We start from the raw sequence: 23,364 nt of genomic DNA on the forward strand, positions 1-23,364 counted from the left end.
TGTAAAAATTTTCTGAGACTGTTGTGTGTTTTACTTTGGGACTACGGGACGATATCTCGGGAGATCCCCCTGCGTGTTTGATTTGGAACTATGGATCGATATTCCGGTAGATCCCCCTGCACATTTATGTTTGGGACTACGGGACAGCACCCGGTAGATTCCTTTGTACTGGATATTTACTTTTGGACTACGAATTGGTATTCCGGGAGTTTTCCCCTATATATTTATGATTTGGACTACGGGACGATATCCCGGGAGATCCTCTGTGCATTTACGTTTGGGACTACAGGATGACATCCTGGGAGATCCCCTGTTGCTATCTCTGTGTACTAAGTATATTCTTTCTATGATTTTACTCTTTATCAAATGTTAGTGTCTTTACTTATACCTAGGGGTGTACATGGACCGGGTTGGTTCGATTTTTATCAAAACCAAACCAAACCAACTATATCGGTTTGGATTGGTTTGGGTTTGTCAGATTTTTTGGGTTTTCGGATTTTTTTGTTACATGAATATTATTTCAATCTTACTTTGTTAAATTTATAGATAAAGCTTTGATAAGTGAATATATTTTAGTAAATATGGAAAAATGACTAACATATGCTCTATTAAATATTCTAATGGGAGAATTATTTTAGTAACATATGATAGTTATTTTCTTAGTCATCTAACAATAATTTTTCGTTAATTTACGCTGTCAAGCTTAATACATGAGAGGATCCCAAATATTTCTACATTTTCTAAAGAAAAATCACTATAAAGTCTTAAAAATATAAATAAAATTTATATAATTATATGTCGGTTTGGTTCGGGTTTTTTTTACTCAATACCAAACCAAGTCAAACCAAACCTAGTCGGATTTTTTATCGGTTTGGTTTGGTTTTTCGATTTGGTGCGATTTTCCGGTTCGGTTTGAACACCCCTACTTATATTGTCGCACTTTATACTGTTTTTACCTCGTTATATATATATATATATATATGTAACCAGTAGGGCCCTGACCTTCCTCGTCACTACTCGACCGAGGTTAGGCTTGGCACTTACTGGGTACCGCCGTGGTGTACTCATACCCTTACATGCACATGTTTTTCGTGTGCAGATCTAGGTTCTTCGGCTCAGCCATACTATCAGTAAGACGAGGCGATTTTCAGAGACTTCGAGGTATATCTGCCGCGTCCGCAGACCGAGGAGTCCCTCTCTATTATCTCTTCTAGCTATAGACCTTCTGTACTTTCTTTTAATTAGACATTCTGGAGTTAGAATACTATGTAGTATCTATAACTTGTGATTTCATGAGATTTCGGGTTTTCGGAGTTGAGTCAGTTTTGAGAGTATGTATTTGTATATGCCGAGCGGCATCTTAAACGTTTTTATTATGTTTTATCCACAGTTTTTGCTAGTTTCGTATTTTCTTTCCTTTTTCCGCAATTTGTTAGGCTTACCTAGTCGTAGAGACTAGGTGCCGTCACGACAGTTCATGGAGGGCGAACTTAGGTCGTGACATATTATTACTGCATAACATTTTGAAATCATCATTAAGTATATTAATATACAAATAAATTTATAATATATTTTATAATTATTTTGATAAATAATTGATTGATTTTGGTATTTTGTAAATATAAAAAAAATTATCTATTATTTTAAATCATTTATATGGATCATTTGATCAAATAGCTTTCTTACATTTATAATATTTCAAATATATATTTTGGCATTTTAAATAGCATTTATTATTTTTATTGTATTTTTATTTAATTGTTATTATTTATAATAATAGCTTATTTATGGTAATTAATCACATACTTCTTTATTATAAATAATACTTCTATAATTTTGTCCCTTAGTTTACTATAATTATATTATTTAATTTCCCAAATATCATTTCTCGAAGATTTTATTATGTTTATGCTGTTTTTGGTATTATTTGCAATAATAGCATATGCTTATTACAATTACTTATATTTCTCACTTGTGTTTGTTAAAATACTTTTTTTATATTTTTGTGCATTAATTTTACTACAATATATTATGTAATTTCACAAAATAGTACTTGTACATTTATTTAATATTTTTATAAATTATTGTTTTATTTAAGTACAGGTAATTTTTTTAAAACCACCCTAATAAGGAATGAATTTCAAACAAAATCAATCCAATAAATGGTATCCCAACCCCATAAGCCCAAACAAACACCTCAAGATCCTAACTCAGTCGGCCAATACTTTTTAAATCGATGCAATTGCCCTTTAAATACTAATTGTTCATCCCTTTTTGATCTGACAACCCTTATCCCCCGCCCTCATTCATATATAAACCTACCCTAAACCCTAGAGACCACTTCTCTACAACTAGCTTCCTCTTTTTCCCTCCTCTTTCCTCTCTTACCTGAAACCCAATCCCTCAGAAACCCTGGTCGACCTAACAATCCCTTATTTTCTTTCCTTTTCCTCGATCAATCATAGATCCACTTGCCTATTTCAAATCCATCTTGCTAGCGCTTGTTCGTTTATGGTAATATCGAGATACAATCTTCATTTTTTAAGTCAAATCAACTTCAGAATCTAACTTTATACACTCAAAGGGAATCGACTCTTTGAAGCTTAGAACCTTAATCATGAGTTTGAATAGTTGATTGAAACTGAAGATCGAAGCCCTATTTGAGAGATATGAGATGCCTAAAGTTATGCATAAATGCTTGAGGTTCAGTCATATATATTTTTGTCAGAAGTTTTGGACTAACTAACCAGACTTCAAATAAAACAAGTTAGAAGTTTGTAGTAACAAAGCCAAATTCAGACGCATATGTCAGAAATTTAGTTGTACAATCAATATGTTAAAATTCAGACAAAATTTATAACCTTATATATGAATTTTTACAGTTTTAGTCATGTTTATATGAAATAGACTTATAAAAATCTATGAACTTAAGCCATAGCTTAAATAAAGTCCCGAAATCACTATAACCTTTAATATTTACCCATTTAATAATCCTTCCGATTCATATTATTTGTCTAAATTATTTTTTATCTTTTAAGTAGTACTTGCTGGCCTCTGATGTCTAGGTCTTAATCATGGGTCGGTTGGTACTTTCCGTATGGCCAAAAAAAGGTTAGAATATGAGGCATATTCTTCAGCAGCATCGCGATTATAACACTCATAATTAAATTTTACTAAAAAGATTGCTCTATGATTCGTTGGACAAAGCCCCTCCTACAGGTTATTTTCATCTACATTCCATTGGCAGTAGCGTGTCGACACCCAGGTTCTATCCTTCTTGCTTTGAAATTTGGTATTTCGCTTGTTAGTATTTGTTTGTATGCCCCTTTATTCTTGATTATTGTATTTACTTCGGATTTTTTATCTTTTTCTCTACCATTAGTTGAGTCATTTGCATCTCTTGCGTGCTTATTTGTACTTGTACCTTGCTACTACTATGATTCCTAGTTCATTAGTTGTGCCCTTACTTCGGTGCCTTTTAGTTTCGGACTATTTGCCATGTATTCTAGTTAGTTGTTGTTTCTGTGGTAGTTCTTCATTATTGTGTATTAGATTATAGTGGATGTACTGAACAATGGCAGGGTAAGGCCATGTCTTCGAAGGGAGGGGTACGGGGGTCATAAGGGGGTGGGGGTGGGGGTGGGGAGCAAGGAGGGTAAGGGTAGTAAAGATGCCTCCAGGTTGAGAGTTGGGTCTTGAATAGAGACTTTGACGGGAAAGTCTATAGAGCTAGCGAAGGTTCTCCATAAGAGGAAGATCAATATAGCTTGTCTCTAGGAGATTAGATAAGTGGGAGATAAAGCACGGGATGTAGAGGGGTTTAAGCTTTGGTATAGGGATCTTCGGGAGCTAATGGTGGAGGTTAGGAGGGTGAACGACATGCTGATGAGCATTAAGCTAGTTGTTGAGGGTTTTACTTTAAACATTTTCAGTGCGTGCTCACCTCAAGTGGGCTTGGATGAGGAGGTCAAAAGGCATTTCTAAGAAGATTTGGATGAGGTTGTGCGTGGTATTCCACACACTGATAAGTTTTTCATATGAGGAGATTTCAATGTCCATATTAAGGTGACGTTCGGGGGCTACGATTACGTGCATGGAGGCTTCAGTTTTGGAGTTAGAAACGTAGGTGGAACTTCATTGCTGGATTTTTCTAAGGTATTTGATTTGGTGAGAGCTAACTCAAGTTTCCCAAAGAAGGAGAAGCACTTGGCACCTTTCAGAGTTCAGTGGCCAGGACCTAGATTTATTATTTACTCTTTAGGAAGTCCTATAAAGGTCTATGCGCAGACTGTAAGGTCATCCCGAGTGAGAACCTTACGACTCAGCATCGGCTTCTAGTCATGGACTTGGAGATCATGAGGAAGCGAAGAAAGAGGGTTGTGTTTGGTCTATCTAGGATCAAGTGGGGAGCTTTGACTAAATACATAGCACAGGAGTTGGGGGATAAGTTGTTGGCTATGGGAGTATGGAGAAATAGTGGGGATGCAAGTGGTATGTGGACCGCAACTACGACTTGCATTAGGAAGGCTACTAGAGAGGTATTTGGGGTCTCGAAGGGCTCATTTGGTGACTGCAAAGGGGATTTGTGGTGGAGTACTTAGGTTCAAGATAAAGTGAAAAAGCAGAATATCTAAAGCTTCTAGGGAGCATGGATGAGGAAGAGAAGAGGACGAATAGTGAGAGATATAAGATGGCTAAGAAGGAAGCGAAGTTAGTGGTCACAACGTCCAAGACTGTCACATTTGAATGCTTGTATGAAGAACTTGGAGGCAAATGAGGGATAGGAAGTTGTACAGGCTAGCCAAGGTGCGATAAAGGAAGGCTCATGACTTGTACCAAGTGAAGTATATCAAGGACGATGAAGGCAGAGTTTTGTTGGATGAGGCACTTATTCGACGAAGATGGTAGACTTACTTCCATAAACTCTTGAATGAAGAGGGGGATAGGAACATTGAACTAGGTGACTTAGAACACTCCAAGAGTCGTCGGAACTTTAGGTATTGTAGGCATGTAAGAGTCGAGGGGTTTGAGAGGGTTAAGCGTAAGATGAGTAGGGAGAGAGTTACAGGTCCAAATGAGATCCCGATGGAATTTTAGAAAAACGTGGGTAGGGCATGCTTGGAGTGTCTTATTGGGTTATTTAATATCATTTTTAGGACTAAGAAGATACCGAAGAATGGAGATGGAGTACGATGGTACTGTTGTATAAGAATAAGGGTGATATCCAGAGTTGCAACAACTACCGAGGCATCAAGTTACTAAGTCATATTATGAAAGTCTGGGAGAGCATGGTGGAGCTGAGGTTGAGGAGGATTGTGACTTTTTTTTAAAACTAGTTCGGATTTTATGCTAGGACGTTCCACTATGAAAGATATTCATCTTGTTAGGAAGTTGATGGATCAGTATATGGAGAGGAAGAGAGATTGACATATGGTGTTCATTGATTTAGAGAAGGCTTATGATAAAGTGCCAATGGAAGTTTTGTGGAGATGTTTGGAGGCTAGTTGTATTCTCGTTGCATACATTAGGTCTATTAAGGACATATATGACGAAGTTAAGACTCGAGTGAGGACCATGGGAGGGGACTCAGAACACTTCCTAGTTATGATATTGCACTAGTGGTCAGCCCTCAACCTATTTATATTTGCCTTGGCGATCGACGCGCTGACGCGCCACATTCAAGGGGAGGTGTCGTGGTGCATGTTATTTACAAATGATATTGTACGGATTGACGAGATACGAGGTGGTGTTAATAAGAAGTAAGAGGTTTGGAGGCAGACCCATGAATCTAAAGGTTTCAAGTTGAGCACGACTAAGACAGAATACTTGGAGCGCAAGTTCAGTGGTGCGACTCAGGTAGTGCACGAAGACGTGAGGCTTGATTCTCAAACCATTCCTATGAGAGAAAGTTTTAAGCACCTTCGGTTGATTACACAAGGGAATAGAGATATCAACGAGGATGTTACACATCGTATTGGGGCGAGTGGATGAAATAGATGCTCGTTTATGATGTATTGTGTGATAAGAATGTGCCATCAAAACTTAAAGGTAAGTTCTATAGAGCGGTGGCCAGATCGACTATGTTGTATGGGGTGGAGTATTGGTCAAACAAGATATCCTATGTCTAAAAGATGAAGGTGGCTAAAATGAGGATGTTGAGATAGATGTGCGCTCATACCAAATTTTATAGAATTAGAAATGAAGTTATTCGGGACAAGGTGAGTGTGGTCCCTGTGAAGAACAAGATGCAGGAGGCGAGACTTAGATGGTTCGGGCATGTAAAGAGGAGAGGCATATATGCACCTATGAGGAGGTGTGAGAGGATGACCCTGGAGGGCCTAAGGAGAGGTAGAGGTATGCCAAAAAAGTATTGAGGAGGGGTGATAGGCAAGATAAGGCATTGCTCCAGCTTACTGAGAGCATGACCGTGGATAGGAAGGTATGGAGGTGGAGAATAAAGGTAAGTGATTAGGATAAGCAGTCGAGCGTTGTCCTTGTCTGTAACAGTAGTTTTAGTACATGACGTACTGTTATTTGTGTATTTTTGTATTTCTTGACTTATGTTACTACTTATTGTTGCTTTTATTTCGGCGTTCTGATTGAAGTACCTAGTGTTAGTTTTGTAGTTTTGCTTCGGTTTTCTGATTGGTGTGCTTGTTGTTGCTCTCCCTTTTACCTCTCCTAGCCGAGGGTCCACCGGAAACAATCTTGTTGTCTTCTTGAAAGTAGGGATATGATCTGTATATACACTACCCTCCGCATACTTCACTTGTAGAACTACATTGAGTTTGTTGTCCTGGGACCAAGCTAACCCTTGATATCGTTCACCACGACTCAAGCTGAGAGTCATAACTCTAGATTGGACACAGTGTCTTGAACATCCAAATAAATCTTAGCTATAACTGGAATTGATAACTCAATTATTGTACTCCATTTACATTTCACATTTCATCACAATACAAGTCCGTTCTAAGACATCGGTGAAAAGAAAAAGATACAGAAAAGGTCCACGTCTGATTACTCGCCATAAAAACAAAGTATTGATTGAAAAAGGAGGAATATATGATGTAAATATATAAATTTATATTATATAGGAGTAGTTAGTGTTTATGGGTTTTCTCAAAGATATTCTTTATATTTAAGTCCATCGTGCAGCGCAAAAATATATAAAATATTTAATGGATAACGATATTAGAAAAATCTATCACCATCACCAAAGATATCTATGGTAGAGTGTCATAGGAGTTCATGAATAATTGAATCATCGAGTTGTTGTCCTAAATAAATAAAAACTAAAGCAAAGGCCTGCTTAGATGGAGACATGTTAGGATGTGGTGTTCGGTTCTTTCAACAAATCTCTCAATAGTTTGATATATCAGATTAATTATAGGGATATGCCATAAACCTAAGAGGCATGGAATCGTAATAATAATAATAATAATAATAATAATAATAACAACAACAACAACAACAACAACAATAACTACCCAGTAAAATTCTACAAAGTGGGGTCTGAGGAGGGTAATGTGTACGCAGACCTTACCCCTACCCCGATAGGGCAGAGAGGCTTTTTTCGATAGACCCTCGGCTCAGAAAGACGGAAATAAAAAATAAGAAAAGGCAATTCATTAATAACTCCAGTAGAAACCGTAATAGTAACAGAAGCATAACAACCAAAAGATAAATGACATGCAATAACAGTAATCAGTACCTAAGGCCCGGGGCTAAGATAAACAGCAAGGATAGTGTGGATTCAACATAAACTGCAAGCCATCTAAGATCAACCCTAATCCAACCCCGCCTCACCCCCCCGGTATGAAGTAAAGAAAACTCTACTACCCCCAACCTACAACCCTAATGTTTGACCTCCAGACCTTCCTATCAAGGGTCATGTCCTCGGAAATCTGCAGTCGTATCATGTCCTGCTTGATCAGCTCTCCCCAATACTTCTTAGGCCTCTCTCTACCTCTTCTCGTACCCAAATACTTCTTCCAAATATCTTCATTCCTAATCTTGTCTATCCTAGTGTGCCCGCACATCTACCTCAACATTCTCATCTCTGCTACTTTCATCCTCTGGATATGGGAGTTCTTAACCGGCCAACACTCTACCCCATACAACATGGCCGGTCTAACTACAGCTCTATAAAATTTACCTTTGAGTATCGGTGGCATTTTCTTGTCATACAAGACTCCAGATGAGAGCCTCTATTTCATCCAGCTAGCCCCTATACGGTGAGTGATGTACTCGTCGATCTCTCCATTCCCCTAAATCATCGACCCAAGGTACTTGAAGTTATCTCTCTTGGGGATGACCTGTGATCCAAGCTTCATGTCTCTGCCTACTTTCCTCGACTCAGCGCTAAACTTGCACTCCTGGTACTCTGTCTTACACCTGCTTAATTTGAAACCCTTAGACTCGAGGGTCTGTCTCCAAACTTCCAATCTCTTGTTAACACCGACCCTCTTCTCATCAATTAGAACTATGTTATCAGCAAATGACATACACCATGGCACATCCCCTTGAATATGGTGTGTCAATGCATACATCACCAAGGCAAATAAGAACGGGCTAAGCGCAGAGCGTTGGTGTAAATGCTCTGAGTCGCCTCCCACGGTCCTAACCTTAGTCTTAGCTCTATCATACATGTCCTTGATTGCTCTTATCTAGGCTATCGGCACGCTCTTTGCCTCAAGACATCTCCAAAGCACCTCCCTTGGAACCTTGTCATACGCTTTCTCCAAGTCAATAAACACCATGTGCAGATCCTTCTTCTTATCCATGTACTGTTCCACCAACCTCCTAATAAGGTGGATAGCTTCCGTAGTGGACCGACCTGGCATGAACCAAACTGATTGTCGGATAATAATAATAATAATAATAATAATAATAATAATAATAATAATAATAATAATAATAATAATAATAATAATAATAATAATAATAATAATACTGACCATTTTGATTAAACTTCTGCACATGTCTTAAAGTGGCTCAACAAAACGATCATGCTTCTCTTATCCCTTTTTAACTATACATTCTATAGACGTTGGAGAAGTAAACAACCTTTTTTTTCTTTCAAAAAAAAAAAATATATTCAAATTTAGGTTTTCATCAGCACTATTTGTCAATGTGGTATTTCTGAAGTATAATTTTGTTTTTCTCCAGAAAATCAACTAATCAAATCAAACCAAAACATTAGTTAATTTATTATTAATTTTGGAACCGTATCACTTAAAATAGATAGCAAAAATTAAATCTTGCTACGAATTAGAAATCTACTACTCGCTCTATCTCATATTATGTATCGTGTTTTTCTTTTACATGCCCCTTAAGAAATATTAAATAGGAAAATAATTAGACTATTTTACCCTTATTTATGTCTTAAGATATAATCTCTCTTCGTTGAACATTTATTCTATTTATGTGTATCTCCAACTTCAAAAACATTTATTATTAAGGGTAAAAAAGGAAAAAAAATTAATTTTATCTTGAACTTATACAATGATAAATAATTTGAAATAACTATTTTTTATAACCATGACTATTAATATGGGAAGGAGGGTGCAGACGTGTAGTACTCATCCATCCAGAAAGAAAAGAAGTGCCAAAATTTGGGGTTTAAGTTTCACCTTTTCCAAAAGTTTGCTTTATATATCTCGTATTGCCTCTAGTATTATGAGTATCACTTTTTAGGGGATTGAAAAAGTGAGATTATTTAATTTTTGTCTATTCGATCTGTTTGCCCAAGGGGAATTTGCAATCGTACACTATTTTTATGCCACCTTTTAACTTATACCCTGTTTTTAAAAACTATTGATTTCCTAACCAACTAACAAAAAATCCGTAATAATATGACAATTATACCCCTTCCAAAACATATAAGAGTCTGTCTCTCCTCTGTATTCCCAGATTCAAATTCCAGATCTCTTCCGTATCTCCTCCATCAGTCCGTCTCTCCTGAGAACGCGTCTCGCATTCAAATTCCGAATTCAAATTCAAATTCAAATACATTGTAAGTATTCAAATTCATCTCCAGAATTCAAAATAGTTTTTGAATTATATATTTTCTGATTGATTGATTGATTGAAGTTGTTTGCCAAACCTCAATGATATGCTGAATTTGCAATTCTAAATCTATTTGACGATGAATTCTAACATTTTAAGCTGAAGTTATTTAGTTAACGAGCTGGCAAATAACACAACGAAGAAGAAATTATATTAAATTTTATATGATTGTTTTGTTGCTGAAGTTTTTTTGTCAATAATTAAAAGCTGAAGTTTTACTCGTACACTGGGTAAAAAAGCATAAAACATAAGTTAAAATTTCATATTGCACCAAAAAAACTTCGGCCTAGGTGCTGAATTTTTTTAGTTATTACTTAAAAACTTAAGCAGGAGGGTTGAAGTTTTCCTCCTACACTGGCTAAATAAAAAATCATATTGCACCAAAAAAACTTCGGCCTAGGTGCTGAAGTTTTTTAGTTATTACTTAAAAACTTAAGCAGGAGGGCTGAAGTTTTCCTCCTACACTGGCTAAATTTAAAAATCATATTGCACCAAAAAAACTTCGGCCTAGGTGCTGAAATTTTTTAGTTATTACTTAAAAACTTAAGCAGGAGGGCTAAAGTTTTCCTCCTACACTGGCCAAATTAAAAAATCATATTGCACCAAAAAACCTTCGGCCTAGGTGTTGAAGTTTTTTAGTTATTACTTAAAAACTTAAGCATGAGGGCTAAAGTTTTCCTCCTACACTGGCTAAATTAAAAAATCATATTGCACCAAAAAAACTTCGGCCTAGGTGCTGAAGGTTTTTTCCCCTGCATTGGTGAATCACCATCATAAAAAAACTTCAGCTAATATGCTGAAGTTATTAAGCTTATCTCTAAAAACTTTAACACTTATAAGCTGAAGTTTTCTTTGCAGGATTCATTAATTATGTCATACATCTTTTTCCAAAAAAAACTTCAGGAGAAGATGCCTAAGTGATTTAGTTTATTTGTAAAAACTTCAGCACAAACAACCTAAAAAATTCTTCTGTTCACTTTCCTAATACTTGCCACTAAACATGAATCTGCAGGATGAGTTCGATTTGCATTGTTATAACTTTCAATGGGAGTTGGACTCCTGATTTTAAATACTTGGATCATGATACAAAACTTGTTCTACTTAATAAGGACATATCATTCAATACTTTCCTGAAGAAAATTAGTGAAGTTGCAAATATTGATTCAACCAGATATGCATTAAAAGTATGGTTTGATATCAAACTAAATACAAGCAAAGGAATGCTTGTAACTTCAGATGAAGAACTCAGTACATGTATACATTTGCTTACAATTGATTCAGCCTACAAGAATTGTCATTTCGTCATCGAAAAAATACAACCTTCAGAATCAGCAGCATTCAACCAATCTCTTGCATATGCGATAGATTCAGAACCTTTTGTTGACTCTCAACATGAAGTACGAGTGCCAATAATGGAAGTAGACAACGGGCAACAACCTTCTAACATTACAGCTACTTCATAATACATAGTGCTGCAACAATTACCCCCTCCTCCAATAAATTCATACCAGTTTGTCGATGACCAAGAAGAAGAAGGACAGCTAATAATGCAAATTGACAACCAACACACAATCCAACAAAGCTTTTTTCACCTTCTGCAATGATAAACAACAATGAAGATGAAGTAAACATGGAGCTTATACCGATAACATCACATAGAATTGAAGAAATTGCTGAAAGTTCTTGTGCTTCTCAGAAATCAAGAAAAAGAGTGACGAAAAAGGTGAAAGAATCTCCACCATGTAAAATACTTAGGCACGATGCGTTGCCTGAGGAAGTAAGAGTTGGATCAATCTTTGAGAACAAACAAAACATGACTAAATTTTTCTGTAGCTTGGAGATAAATCAAAAGGTTGAATTCACTGCTGCATTTGAAATTCTCCATAGCAATAATGTATCTAAATGCACCATTATTAAGCTTATCCCTTTGTGCAGGAGTCAAGAAATTTGCAATTAAACTCTTCAAATCATGGTTCCCCTTCCACTAACCCTTAGAGTTAAACCATTCTGTAAATTCAAAATATTTTTGTCCTGGTCCTGTAGGTGGAGGCTCAGGGACATAAGGACCTGGTGCTACTACAGGTAGTCTAGGTTTTTTAGGTGCTTTGTCTTCTTTAGCTACTTTAGGATCTTAGGTGCTTTAGGGGCCATCTGTCCAAAAAAGTAAAAGATACAAATAATAACATCAGGACATTATCAAAAAGATCATTTAAAACTTCAACACCTAAGAAGGCTTAAGTTCGACAAGTATAAAACAAAAACTTCAGCTCTAGAGCTGAAGTTCGACAGGTATAAAACAAAAACTTCAGCTCTAAAGCTGAAGTTTACCAGTAACAAACACAAAAACTTCATCTCCTAAAGCTGGACTTCACCAGTTACAAACACAAAAAACTTCAGCTCCTAAAGATGGAATTCACCAGTTACAAACACAAAAACTTAATTCTGGTTCTCCATACAAGTACAAAACATTCAGCAAAAAAACAAAACACAAATTTAAAATCAAAAATAATGCCAAAACATAAAAAAAACTTCAGCTCCTATCTAAGGTATCATTATCATCTATTTAACTCTGAAAATTTTTAAAAATTTGAACGTATAATCACAAAAGAATTTATAGAATTTTCATTAACAACATAAACACTCGTTCAAAAAACCTAAAAATACAAACGTAAAAGTAAAACTAATGAACTTATCAAACTAAACCCTATCATAAATATATGACTATCAAACCCAAAACCAGAAATTAAATCGTAAAATAAAACCCAGAAAGTTAATGCAATGTACCTGTGATTAAATCGTAATGTGGGAACAACAACGACTAGCAGTTGAAAATTCGAAACAACGACGAAAACCCTTTGATTTCAGAGAAGAGCAAATCAAAAAAATACGAATAACGGGAGAGAGAGACAGAGATAGTAGAGTACTAGCGTATACTTGGAGAGAAAATAGTCTTTTAATAAAGAAGGGCAAAATAATCTTTTCAAATGGCTTTTAACAAAAAAAACAGGTACGAGTACAAACAGAAAGACAAAGTGGCTACAGGTTAAAAAGGGGCGCCCAGGACGCCCGTGCAATTTTTACTTTGCCTAATAATAGTTAAAAGTTGAGCTAACTAATTCAGATCTATACAAAAATTCAAGAACAAGGAGCATGAATCATGTGATTTTGTAAACTCCCATACGGTTTAGGGCCCACACTCTAAAAATTTGGGATTTGGCATAAGGTTCCATCACTAAATCCCAAATTTTTAGTTTGTACCAAAGCTGGTTTAATGCCATTATCAAAGAACCCTTGATTTGCAACTTGCATTTATTAGAATCTTGGAAATTAGTGAAATTTTTTTTTTTTTTTAAAAAAAAGGTTAACTAATTTATCCATTTATTTGACTAGTATTAGGGGTTTAGGCCAGCTCATGGGACGAGCTTCCTATCTTCCACAATTGAGATGGAGGGGCATTTGTATCTATACCCGTTTTTTGTGTCACATTTTAACTTGTGTCCGCTTTGCAAAAAAAATTGCAAGCGTACCCGCTTTTTCGCATAACTTCAGTATACGGGGCTGAAATAGCAAAGGCAATCACGCAAAACTTCAGCATTTTAGTAGCGGGGCCTGAAGTTCAGCTCTAGAGCTGAAGTTTTTATGTTGTAACTGGGAAACTTCAGCTCTAGAGCTGAAGTTTTAGAAATTCATAATCTAATGTTGACAATGCTTCTGTCATTGTTGCATATGAGGCTAAGACTAGGCTGAAGAGATCACTACATCTGATTTAGTTATCCAATCAAATACTGAAGATTTGCTTATGAGCAAAGGTGGTGGATCCATTATATCAGAATTCTATAGTGCAGAATATAGGAGAAACAATGCAGTACCCAGCATTATGAGTGCTTCAGACATGGTGATTCCTATCACTTGCATGGAGCATAGCACAATTAGGATGGATAGCAGGTCCTTTGGCTATTCTCTTTTGTGCAGCAGTTACTCTTTTTGCAATATTCATACTTTGTGATTGCTATAAATCTCCAAATTCTGCAACACAGATTTATAGGAAGACACAGATTTATAGGAAGACAGGTCCTTTGTTTGCATATTTCAGCTATTTATTTCAGAAGAAGAAGAAAACGAAGGAGGAGAAGAATGAGGAGAAAGGAGGCTGGAGTTATTTAAGAAGTGGGTATAAGTTAAAAGTTTTAAAAAAATGGGTATAAGTTAAATGGGAGCGACCAATTTGGGCGTCTGTGCAATTTTTCCTGAGATGGAAGGTTTAAACCTTATCGTTACGTAATACCCCTTTAACAAGAAGGCCAGTAAAATCCTATAAGTCGGGTCTGGGAAGGGTAAAGTGTATGCAGGTCTTATTTCTGCCTAATGAAGGTAGATAGACTGTTTCCTAAAGACCCTCTGCTCAAAAAAATAATAGAAAATAATATATGAGGGGGTTTGTCACCTCCCCTGATATGAAAAATACAAAGAAAAAATGGAAAATAATCACTAGTAGTAGTAGTATTTATTTTCCTACTTTATTTCTGTTTCCATCTTTTTTTTAACTAGGGTTTCGGAGTGGTGAGGTGGTACCATACCTTAGCCTTGAAGGGGTTAGTCCAAATAAGGGTGGGGCCATTTTAGGTATTGTCCAAAAGTTTATTTTTTAGTGGGACCCTTTGTTGGTCTCCAAGCGACCTTCCCCACCCCCCCCCCACCCACCCCCCAAAAAAAAAAAAAAACTCCACCCTACCAACCCAGTCAGGACTCCAAACTATAGGGTCCAAAAGTAATTACAATAAATTGCTTAATTTCAAGTGGCAGCTTTGATCTTGTCCCCTAAATGTAGATATCTTGACCTTTGACCTTTGAAAGATTCATCCAAGTTGACTCGCTCAACCTGCAGAAAAATTTGATCCAAATAATAGAAACTATTACAACTCCATCCAATTCCAAATATTAATTGTTTTGACTAAGGAATTTGTTTTAAGCACTATTTGATACTTTAAGAAAATAAAAAGTTATTTATTATTTATTTTTTCGAATCACCCTCAATGTTTCGATTAGCTGGTGGTAATTAAGTAAGAAATTTAAGAGATAAATACAATTTAGGCGAATACTCAAAGTTATAAAATTTCTTTCTTAAGAGTTGTAAAACTATCTTAAAAAATAAATAATATGAACAGAATGGAGTTGAGACCAGTCATATCTTAAGAAGGGAAGCAGCGTCCTTTATCATTGAAGAAGGAACCAATTATCACGACTTAATTATTCTCAAAACAGAGATAACTAAAAATGAAAAGGATTTCGTTTTTTCAATAAATAGAATAACATGCACAACAACATTCAGGAAAACATTTGTTTACATTTGCCACTGTCCCCTTCAGATGCTGGACTACATTAGTGACTGTTAAGTATAGTTGTTATGCTCTTTGCTAACATGTTACTCTAAAAAAACCTTACAATGTAATTGGGAAGCGAACTGGCTCTTAGTAAGATGGTTGATGCTGTTAACTGATTGACTCGAGTGATGCAGGACTCGTGCAACTAACATCTCCTTTGAGCTGATCAAGCCTTGATCTAAGTGAAACTGGTGATACGAGCCGAGGGTAGAAAGTGCATGAAGAATATAAACACATTCATTCAGAAGGTTGTTTCAGCAGAGACTAAGTCACTTGGCAGGTGTAATCCGTTCACTCAATTTACTCCATGGATATCAGCCACAAATATACTACCTGAGTCGCACCAACCCCCTAAGACATCTCTGTCTGAACACTGTAAAAAACACGTAGAAAAGAGCTTAATGGATGAGGGATAACAAGAAACAAGTTTCATAGCAAAGTTGGCATATTACTGAACAAAAACTCTCAAACACACTAGTAGTCCGCGTAACAGTTCCAGAAACATAGCAGTTCATGAGGAGGTGAACAGGGGGAAAATAAGGAAACAGAATCAAGCAAAATGATACTGTTAACAACACTGGAGTTCAACAGTTAGTCAAGAAGCGACATCTGATTTAACAGAAGATCAGATCACAGTGCTGATCCATTTCAAATAAAAGAAGTGCATTGGTAGTGATTACCACCATCAAATTAACCAAGTAGAGCTGGATAATCTGCATATCACATTTACACTTAGTTCATACCTTGCTAAATCCAAGCCAATTAGAATCTCCTCGGTATGAAAATATTTTCTTGCTTTCTCGCCATCGTCCACAGAAGACCTGTGCAGAGGTATTCATCAATTGTGCTATTCAATATCAATGATATTGTCATGGGAAGTATAAAGGCTGTACAATACTTGCATTCAATTGCATACCTATAGCACAAATTAATGCTCTCTTAAGTTTATCAAGAATAGGAGAAGGAAAAAGGTGATGGAAACAAATCACTACTGGCACTATGACTATTATGAGGAACAAAAATCAAAATGCACCATGTATAAGGATGGAGCAAGACCAGATGGCTGTGGTGTAGGACCTCAAATTCGCAAGTTATAAACCATTCGTCATTTTGGGCCCTTAAACTAACAATAGATGACAGTAATCATTTCATGGGGCAACAGACTGCTGCCTGTCACTATCTTGAGACTGACGTTACAAAATTGGCAATAGTGTAGGGAAGGAAAAGGGGAAAAAGGAAATAAAGAACAAGAAAATCTGTGGAAGGAAACTACTAAATAACAAGAACCGGTTTTCGCTTACTTGAGTGATTTATGCTTCTACTTTGAAGGGGAAAAAAGAGTAATAACATTTTAATCATGGTAGACAGACCATGTAATGCATTTTACTCATTGCTTGGTGGGATGAATAAAAAAAAATTACTAAAAATTGGAGACAGATTAGAAGATAGTATCTTCAAATTCAAAGAACTAAAAGGAAAAAGAGAGTTGGGTTGGGTAGTGAGCGGAGAAATTGAGTTCTACATTTATTGTTTAGGGACCTGAACAGAAATAAAGAGAGAAATTCCTCAGTAATACTTTTAGTAAGATTTGTCGGCCAGACTGTCACTACTTAAAAAGTACAGCAATCAACAATATTGGATCTTAATGGGGATTATTACGTTTTGAGGAATTGAGGATACAAGTTGGAATAATGGAAAAAGATTTTGAACATCTTTGAAGGAATGTCTAGCTGTGCTGAAAATTTACATCAATATGGGCTCTATGTTAGTTCTATGTTTTAAGGAAGTGAAGATATAAGTTGGAGTAACGATGCAACTCAGATTCTCTACTTAATTCATGAGAAACTATGAATGGTTGGTTGTGAAACAGTCACCTCGTAGTCAACTCCTTGCACATAGACGTATTCAGGATCAATGGAAGAGAAAGCAAGTCCAGTTATCTGCCGTAGCATGAGATATTATATTAATTAGAAGTAGAAGAACAAAGCATGGGTATAATGAAGAACATTGAAAGAAAAAAATGAACAGCAAGGAAATAGAAGAAAAAAGAAACAAAAAGAATGGTCATTGAGATTGAGGGAACCAATAATGAGAATCTCAATGTATGACCAAACAACTTCATTCTGTGTGGCCTCACTTGAGACAAGGGTACTATTGGCAGGATTTCTTTTTAGAAGTTCCTTTGATACCTTATTACACAAAATAACTAAAATACCCCCTCCCCCCCCCCAAATACACACACATATGACAGAAATTTACCTCATACTTAGAGCAGTTTAGCCATCTTGAGATGGCTGACCACCTGCATTTGAAATGTATATTTCGCATCAGGACATTGAAGCAGACATAGGAAACTGAGATAATTACACACTTCATGAGAAGTTGAAAGAGAGAACATATCCGAGAGCTAAAAACCGCAATATTCCTTTCAAAAGAATGCAAAGATTAGAAATGTATGAGATGATAGACAAGATCAAAGTTGGCATAGTGTATTCCAAGTGATCTGCAATTGATTAAGCGCACAAGAACACTGTAAATATAATTTTTCTTTATACTAGTATAGCAAACAATCCCTCAGGACCAAGTAAAGCTTCATGAGGAAACAACCTTCGAGGATCATAGACGGTCACAGTGCGATCAGCTCCACCAGTTGCAATAGTACCTTTTGAAGAATTACAGACTGCATACAAGATATCTCCTACTGATCCACAGATTCGACGCACGCAACCACCTTTTTCATTCATTCTCAAGTCCCATATTGACAGCTGCAGTCAATACAGAGTGCAGAGAAGAATCAGGAGCGAACAGGGAATTCTCTGCATGATTCCAACATAAGAAAATGAAAAACAAAGGAACATCACCTGGCAACCTTCTGCAATTGCTAATACAGAGCTTTCACCCCCTCCAGAAAAACTTTGGATGAACATAAGTGATGATGGATACGACAATCTGCAACATGATTCTTGTTTGCATAGATTTCTCATAGATATTTAAGTAAGAAAAAAAAAGGAAAAAAGAAAATAGTCCACGAATAGAATTATTTGCCGTCCGACGGACACATAGCAGTTAGAAATGCAATCCAAATACTTTTCCAAAAATTGCTACTACAGACAGCAAGTCACAGGTATAAACATGGATACTCAGCTTTCATAGAGAGACATTATTGAAATTGATTAGTATGATGGGAAAGGTAGGGATAAGGTCTGCGTATATACTACCTTCCCCATACCCCACTTGTGGAATACACTGGGTATGTTGTTGTTATTGTTGTTGTTGTTGACGGGAAAGGAGAATGAGTAATAGAAATGGCTATGAGGGAGTGCATTTAATTCCTGGACTGTTTTGCTTTGGTTCTATTTATTTTGTCTTTTGTTCACACTTCAAATAGTGTATGCTGTTTTACTCAAAAGTTGACGAGCATTTGGACTGTGGATAAAAAGATGCCTTGTATCTTCAGTTTCTTTTTTCACAAATAAAGCATCTGCTAAAGGTATTAGTGCTCCTTAATGTTTGACTTGTTTATCTCCGACCACAAGAAGTAAACTCAGCATTTGGCAATAGTTTCCTATTTTTGGTGTTAGCTTTTGCAACACTGCCTCCAAAGGCCCAAGGTAACAGAAAACTTCCACATATATATATATATATATATATATATATATATATATATATATATATATATATACAACAACAACAACATACCCAGTATTATCCCACACTATGGGGTCTGGGGAGGGTAGTGTGTACGTAGACCTTACCCCTACCTTGTGAGGATAGAGAGATTGTTTCCAATAGACCCTCGGCTCAGGAAAGCATAAGCACCACATTAATGAAAATAAAGACAAGAGGGGACAACACCAAAAGAGAGTGTGTGTAGAACCGGAGAACACAGTAGCAAGAAATAGAATGAACGGTTTGAGATGATACTGTAAAGGATAACTGCTGTCTCCAAACCAAAGATAGGTACTTACGTACGTAAAGTGCGGAGATGAATATCTTGGTCATAAACATCTACGGTTTTGGAGAAACTGTGAGCCACAGCTGCCTGAGGAAAAAGGCCAGTGAATACTGTAATTCAGGCTGAAAGCAAGAAATATGCCACTAAAAAGAATTTTTTCTTTGCAAAAGAGAACAAAGAGACAGAGAGAGAGAAGATGGTAAAAGAAAGAAAATGAAATGCATATGGAAGAAGAACAAAAATAACCTTCCACTTGCCTTCCAAGAGTTCAACTCAACTTAAAGTGCTTTAGAGTTCATTTGAATACCCAAAATGACATTGAGAATAACAGAAACTTACTATTTTGTGCTCAGGTATGTTGACTAGCTGAAGTTATTTAGCTTAATAAGCAATAGATACATGGGGCAAAAAGTAAGCAACGCTACATTTAGAGGCAAGGAGATTATTTTAAGAAAGTTTCTGCCATCATTTCACATTTCTCAGTATAACGTAGACAAAAAGTAAAATTTGTTCCAAACAGCAGATAGTCTAGCTGGAAAACTCTCAAGCAAAGGACACAAGCTATATTGAAGCACACCGGAAGATATACAACAGCAAATGGATAGCAAACTAATCAGAAGACAAGGACAAGGGCCACCCTCCACCCCAATTCTCTCTAATTTGCACCCACAAGCACACATACAATGGTTTTCATACAAACTTTACTGAGCAGGAAGAAGCTTAAAGATGTGAGACATCAGGATTAAGGAGTACAAACTCAAATCTAGCAGATACATGAGATCAAATACCATGGACCATTGAGTAGGGTTGAAGCAAAGGCCTGCCCAGCTACCTTCTCCAACACCACAATCTCGAGGAGAGACAGAATACGTAAGCCTGTTGACATCTGAAAAAAAGAGCACTTGATCAAACCACAATCAAAACATCATGCTTGTAAGAATAACTCACTAGTGAAATTCAATTCCTGGCCAATGTTAAAATCACATTACACAATTTTGCTTAGATCTAGTCTAATTAGCAAAACTATCAGTTTATCTAATAAGTTTTAATCAAGAAGCAAGTTGGTAAACAACATCACTCATACGTTAGATTATACTACTCTAAGCTCAGCATCTTTAGTTAAATTATAATAAAACTAAACAAGTGAGCATGTTGGACCACATAACTAGTGAATTTAGTTACTAACAGTTGCTTAACGCCTATATCCATAGAGAAAATTTAGGTCTACCAGGAGCTACATCAAAATAAACTGTTAATGTTTATCCGAATCCACCACCATATAGTTCTGTGATGAAAATGAAACAGGAGAGATACCTTTACTACTGGCATCTAATCTTGAGACAATAAGGTGACCATAAGAATCCACGCTTCCCAGTGTTAAGCAACCAGTGCCTGTAGAGAGCTAGACATAGCATCAAGTTGTTGACAGGTAGAGGCTAGCTGCTTCAAGTACTTAATAGAAAAAAAATCACTGTAAACGAATGGAAAAACCGCATAGCAAAAAAATAAGGAAGATAGAAAAGAAGTAAAAGCAGCAAGTTCTTAAAAGGAAATGAGGTAGAAAATCCTTCAGATGTACAAGACCACTGTATGGTACAAATACTTTCTAACTTAAGAAAAAAGTTTTAATACTAGTTTTATAATTCAATGATGTGATACAACAGACCATTTCCGTCGTTTCTTTTTCTAATTCCCCTTCTCTGTCTCTCTATCTATATGTATCATTGCCTCCCTCACATCATTTTCTTGGGTGGAAAGTAGAGTGAACTCCTTTATCACCATGCCTTATTTCAATACCTTAGGAGGATTATTTCAGAATAAGAGAATAGCAACAAACTTTTCAGTAAATCACAAGAGCTGCCAAATATTAAAAAGCTAAATACCACTTAAAAATGCAAGTGCAACTCATGGAAATCAGAAGATATGCAGCATGTCTCCAGAACTTACTTTCAGTTTCAGCTAGCACTATGCTTTGGATTTCTGACCGATGGGGGCAGCGATTGACCACTGAGGCCTCTAGAACCTTCACATGAACGTCATTGTTAAGCAACATCACAATTTTCTTCTTGCATCATTACAAAAGAAATGACAAGTTTACCTCACATTGTTCAGGAATTAGGAGGTCCCCCTTTCCTAGGTTGATCAGTGAACTTTTCATCGGAATCTGTACAGTGAAAATGAAAATAAAATGAACTACTCTTTCTTGTCTGTCAAACATGTCTATCAAAAACATGCTTGTAAAAGTGTTAGTCAGCTAATAACCTGCAAGAATGTGTGTCAAGTCAATAATGAACTTATTGTCTTTTATAGACAGGATAACTACAACAATAATAACCGAGGACGAAATTAAATAACTACATGACAACAATCTGCAATCCGACAGAGTAGCTTATTCAACTTCCCCCACCCCCAACCAATCCTCAATCTGTCTCTCTATCTCTTCTTGTCACCTTTACAAATCACAAACAGAAGGCGTAAATTGTGTGTGCAGGGTCATATCAACAGGGGCAGATCTATAGTGTTAGCTATAGGTTCACACGAATCATGTAGCTTTCGTCCAAGCCCTGTATATGTATTAAGAAATACACTATCAATAAATATTTCACTCTGAAACCAGTTATTATTGTATATTAACATGAGGTTGCTGTCGGAACTCATAAACTTAAAATTTTGGAGCCTCTTGGATATCAGACATGCAAGAAATAAAATTATAATAATTGGAAAGACAATTTCAGGTTTTCCCCTCTCTTAAATTATAATAACTTGAGAATAATGGCAACTCAGTTTAGCATTCTAGAATTCATTTGGGGACTGTAAAAAGAATGTTCCAGTGAGTGGCTCCAATAAACATTGGAAGAACCAAAAAAAAAAAATTCTAACCTGAATATAATAATATAGAAAGTTGTGATTTTTGACATGCACATATGATAATTTCTGAAACCTTGCACATGTAATACATATACACAAGTGTAAAGCATGTCAGTATAGGGAATTTTGAATATAAGGACTTACAAGAAGTCTGTAAATATGGCAACCAGAAGCTACATAGACCCAACAAGAAGAATTGTTATCATCATTCACCTGCTCTCAGAAAAAGAGTTAAAATGAATAGGGAAAAATGGAAATAGGGAAAAAAGAAGAAGAGGCAATTAGTATAACGGACATGAAGGGCAAGACGAGTAGACTGGAGATTGCCCGGGGAAGGATGCTCTATAACAGTGGAAGGAATCACTGCTTTCTTCAACCACTTTGCTTTCAACTCCACCATCTCTCAGTTTCGCTGCTGCTGCTTTTGGTTCTATGGGTTTGCTTCAACGCCCAACAATTACAAAGACTTTAGGGAAAAGAAAAAAGAAAAACTTTAGGAGAAAAATTCTACCTATTTCTTTTACAAAAAAACTGTTTTACTTTTTCTTTAGTCATATACATTGATTATATACAATTATATGGGTAAAACCTATTTTGATCCTCCAACTTTGCCTTAAAAATCAAAATGCTCCTCCATAATTAAACAACAGACATTCTGCTCCTCTTATCATATGCATTTTCTATTTTACCCTTATTAATTCCTCCTTTGTGTAGGAGTGTCAATAGATATTTAAAAACCGACTAAACCGACCGAACTGTATCGTACCGAATCGATTTTTAGGTTGCTTTTAATAAAACCATAGGTTTTATATAAATCTATAATTATACCGATAATTATGGTTGATTTTTTATTTTATAAAAATAACCAAAAAATACTGAATCGTACCAAATAAATTTATATGTGAAAAATATATTTATATATTAAGTTTAAAAATAATAAAGCATTCAATTTTTCCTTGGGCTCTGAAATTATAAAAACAGTTACAAGTGAACAAGTAATTAATTTCAAAATCCTAATTTCCAAATCTAACATGCTACTCATATTGAATCTAACTTATTTCTAGCATATTCACTGGCAAGACATAAGATATT

General features: G+C 36.0%; 2 protein-coding genes across 4 annotated transcripts; both read right to left on the bottom strand.

Annotated features, from left to right (window-relative positions):
* Positions 1 to 8,267: 8,267 nt before the first annotated feature.
* LOC138889807 (uncharacterized) lies at positions 8,268 to 8,648 on the bottom strand. Its single transcript, XM_070173143.1, has one exon. The coding sequence runs from the start codon at positions 8,646 to 8,648 to the stop codon at positions 8,268 to 8,270; it is 381 nt and encodes a 126-aa protein (XP_070029244.1).
* A 6,187-nt stretch (positions 8,649 to 14,835) lies between these two features.
* LOC104212768 (uncharacterized) lies at positions 14,836 to 22,787 on the bottom strand. 3 transcript variants are annotated; one of them, XR_011406844.1, is made up of 14 exons: positions 22,568 to 22,787; positions 22,417 to 22,485; positions 21,503 to 21,568; positions 21,352 to 21,427; positions 20,719 to 20,796; positions 20,193 to 20,290; positions 19,418 to 19,491; positions 18,311 to 18,398; positions 18,057 to 18,214; positions 17,709 to 17,751; positions 17,324 to 17,389; positions 16,193 to 16,270; positions 15,511 to 15,822; positions 14,836 to 14,947 (listed from the first exon to the last, which is right to left on the bottom strand). XR_011406844.1 is itself a non-coding variant. In XM_009762122.2 (13 exons), exons 1-13 carry the CDS (start codon positions 22,670 to 22,672, stop codon positions 15,745 to 15,747), a joined length of 1,077 nt encoding a protein of 358 aa, XP_009760424.1. In that variant the 5' UTR covers positions 22,673 to 22,787; the 3' UTR covers positions 15,338 to 15,744. The 3 variants fall into 3 exon arrangements, 2 of the variants coding, with proteins under 2 accessions (XP_009760424.1, XP_009760426.1); XM_009762122.2 differs by lacking the exon at positions 14,836 to 14,947 and having other exon boundaries at positions 15,338 to 15,822; XM_009762124.2 differs by lacking the exons at positions 14,836 to 14,947; positions 17,324 to 17,389 and having other exon boundaries at positions 15,338 to 15,822.
* Between the last annotated feature and the right edge of the window lie 577 nt (positions 22,788 to 23,364).

Source organism: Nicotiana sylvestris, chromosome 4 (genome assembly GCF_000393655.2).
Source record: "Nicotiana sylvestris chromosome 4, ASM39365v2, whole genome shotgun sequence".
Classification (NCBI taxonomy): domain Eukaryota; kingdom Viridiplantae; phylum Streptophyta; class Magnoliopsida; order Solanales; family Solanaceae; genus Nicotiana; species Nicotiana sylvestris.